The sequence below is a fragment of the Acanthisitta chloris genome, unplaced genomic scaffold (assembly GCF_000695815.1).
Source record: "Acanthisitta chloris isolate BGI_N310 unplaced genomic scaffold, ASM69581v1 scaffold5912, whole genome shotgun sequence".
Lineage (NCBI taxonomy): Eukaryota > Metazoa > Chordata > Aves > Passeriformes > Acanthisittidae > Acanthisitta > Acanthisitta chloris.
In genome coordinates, this window is record NW_008660950.1 from 63,282 (window position 1) to 66,830 (window position 3,549).

The window sequence follows — 3,549 nt, forward strand, 5'->3', positions numbered from 1 at the left end:
TGACCTAACAACTTACAAAGTGGGTTGGGATACTTTCTGTATCCGATGGTCACCTCATCGGTCAGCAACTTCCTACAGACTGAAGCTGAACCCAACTGATGGTAAGTGCTTTTATTTTTCGTCATTTTCTGGAAACATAATTGTCTTGTGTCAGTGACAGCACCACTTTTTTGGGATGGTGGCAAGCACCCACTATAAGCCGTGATGTATCCAGTTGAGTTTTAAAGCTCTGAACATAACCTGTTTTTCTGGAGTGGTGAAAAGCTGCAAAGAGGGAGTGCTGCTTATTGTCAAGTGAACTTTCATTAGTGGGAACCTGCTGGTTACCTGGTTTCACATGTACACTGCAATGTTACTCTCCAGTATGCTCCAGGGTTCGTAATCATCACACAATCTTGCTCTAGAAAGGCTTTTATGGGACAAGAATAAGACTGGTGTCCCACTGGCTCTAACCTCCTCTCAAGAGCTCTCTGATTTCTACACTTATTTGTACACATATTAAAAGGGAGGTAGTGGGTTCTAACTTTCTTTCCATTGGGCTTTTTTTTTTTTTTTTGACAGGTTCCAGAGGACAGGAAATCACAATACGTGGATCAGAAACGAGCCACTGTTTTACTGGCCTCTCACCAGACACAGAATACAATGCTACTGTCTTTGTTCAGACCCCTAACCTTGAGGGACCTCCAGTCTCTATGAGGGAGCATACAGGTGGGTAATAGGTACTGTGAAACAGGTTTTGGCTACAGAACTTGTCTTGTTTCAGCTGTTAAACTTGTCCTTCTCCTAAATATTAGGAAGAGGTTTTTTACAGAGAGTGTGATCAGGCATTGGAATGTGCTGCCCAGGGAGGTGGTGGATTCACCATCCCTGGAGGTTTTCAAGATGAGACTGGATGTGGCACTTAGTGCCAGGGTCTACTAACCATGGTAGGGTTGGACTCGATGATCTTTGAGGTCTCTTCCAACCTGGTTGATTCTACAATTCTACAATTCTATGATTCTAATGGCTTTCAGTATCTCTTTTAAGTGATCTTTCCTTTCTCTCAGTGTTATATCACATGGAGTTTGTGAGGGAAGGAGAAATTCCTATACTCTTCTTCAAACCAAGTGTTTCCTAGCACTTGGCTGAAAATAGATGGTTTATCAGAGTGCAGTGTTACTCAGCTGATGTGACAGTGTTCCTGATATAATGATATTGTTTTAACAATAGCTATAACTCATTATTCTTGCAATACAGGAAAGTTTTCCTTGCCAATTATAAGTTTTTATGTTAGTGTGAAAAGATTAGAATCATTCTATGTGGTAATGTATAATCTAGAGTTTTTCCTTAAATGAAATAATTTATATTAAAAAACCTATTATTTAATTTCAGTCCTCAAACCTACAGAGGCACCAACTCCACCACCTACACCTCCTCCACCTCCCACAATCCCTCCAGCTCGGGATGGTATGTTTATTTTTAGAATTATTCAGTATTTTTATGTAGTTACAGCACTATTTCATAGCTTAATTCAATTTTTCATAACTTAAAATAGATTTATAACTAGCATAGCACTTATGTAGTTACTGCACTATTTCATAGCTTAATTCCATTTTTCATAATTTAAAATAGATTTATAACTAGCATAGCATTTTAGGGAATTGAAGTTTGAGACCTTTCCCAATGCCATCCCTTTGTTCTAGAGCTTGACTAGACTTAAATATTTCCTGGTTTAGAACAGCAAGACACAAACATTTTGTGAAAAAAATGATGATATTTTATAGCTCTGCAGCAAGTCTGTAAGATTATCTGCTCTCAGCAGACAATTTATGTTTTGTGGTAGCTGCTCAGGATAAAAAACATATCTTAAAATATTTGCATTTAATTCTTGAGCTCTTCCTCATTTCTTGAACTTTTCTTTGAAATATATTAATAAATGTTTTTGAGTTGAGCATTAGCCTTCTGCCAGGCTGACTGTGTGGTAATAAAGATTTGCTGAATATTTGTCATTCTTGAATTTTCACATTTTAAAGCAATGATCTTTATTTCATGGTGAAATGATTAATGTGTTTTAAGCATTCCTTTTCCTGGTCTTTCAGTGTGCAGAGGTGCCAAAGCAGACATAGTATTCTTGACTGATGCTTCCTGGAGTATTGGAGATGATAACTTCAACAAAGTAGTGAAATTTGTTTTTAATACAGTAGGAGCCTTTGACTTGATTAATCCTGCTGGAATCCAGGTAGGTTTGCTATTTTCATTGGGTACATTTTGGAAGGAAATTAAAGATGAAGCTGAGTTACTACAGTTACATCTGTTTTTTACTTTCTATTAGAATGCTGCCATTTTTTGGTATCAGATTGTTGTACAATGCATGTATATATGTTTGCATGTCTATTATTTATCGAATATATTGGTCATTTTGTAAATACAGATGGAATCCAGTGTGTTCTGAAAGGTTAATATTCTGAAATACAAAAGTTGTAGTGTGTGAGAATCCTCCAGGCAGAGAAACTGGAGTAACGTATGATTAATGTCATATTTTTGTTTCTCTGTATAGGGCATGAACAAGTGGCACACTGCTTAATTGGTGTACACTAGGTTTTGTCTGTGTCATATCAGAAATCTGTTTTGGGGACATTCTGACTTTTGATTGAGGGTTATGTTTTATTTTCTCAGTGCAAGAAAGGAGTCTTGTGCATGTAGGGTCCAGCTGGCTTGCCATTGTCAAGCTGCCTAGAATCCTGCACAGAGTAGGCAGAATCCCTTTGAAACAGGCACTTGCAGAAGCCTTTTCATCTCATGTTTGATAGCATGGGTCCAATCCACAGTGGGCATAGTGAAAGTATGAAAAGGCTTTTTTAATGAATTAGTGCATCTTTAAAGGGTGAACAGTGATAGCTGATGAGGAATTGACTTCCAGGAATTCTGGACTGATCATAGTTATGTCAACATAATTTCCTGTCAGGCTTTTTATTGTAAGCCTTGCTTCTTCTACTTATCAGAAGCTGGATGAAGTATCTGTCTAGGTTCCCACAACCATTTCTCTTTCACTGGATGAAGTGAAAGAGAAATGACATGAGATGTGAGAGAATTTCTTACATGGTGTTTCTGGAGCATTGCAGTGACCTGCAGGTGCAATGTATTTTCCTTGGTTAGAAATCTGAAGGTGTTTTGCTTTGGTGTTGGTTCTTGGGTTTTTTGGGTATTTTTATTTATTTTTGTGGGAGATTGTGAGAGTGATTTTCCCCAGTAACTACAAAAATATTTATGTTGTTCAAGATCTGCTTTTCATCTTCTAGGGATTTTTAAGGTATTTGATTCCCTATCTTTAACTCTCTAGACTTTTTAAGGAAAACATAGCTCTCATTCTTTGCTCTCTCTCAGACACTCTTTATCATTCTTAGCTCTAATCTGTGCTGGGTGATTTCCTTTTCCATTTGTCTTTTTTTGGTTTCATAATATTTTTTTCCTGCTAATATATATGGGTCCCCAGCCTAGAGATAGAGAAGCCCCGATATAGGTGACAGAGACATGTAAATGCTAATGTTTAGTAAAATACTGAAGTCACAT

At 37.3% G+C, this 3,549-nt stretch overlaps 1 protein-coding gene across 1 annotated transcript in view; it reads left to right on the forward strand.

The window, feature by feature from the left end:
• The window catches only part of COL12A1 (collagen, type XII, alpha 1), a gene marked incomplete at its 3' end in the record, with an annotated part of 63,270 nt that extends 61,052 nt beyond the window's left edge, over positions 1–2,218 (forward strand). Inside the window, exons 40-43 of the mRNA XM_009070026.1 lie at positions 1–101; positions 562–708; positions 1,372–1,446; positions 2,079–2,218. The exon at positions 1–101 is cut by the window's left edge and continues 39 nt beyond it. Coding sequence (XP_009068274.1) covers positions 1–101; positions 562–708; positions 1,372–1,446; positions 2,079–2,218 — 463 coding nt within the window. The remainder of the gene's footprint in view (positions 102–561; positions 709–1,371; positions 1,447–2,078) is intronic.
• Positions 2,219–3,549: the final 1,331 nt, after the last annotated feature.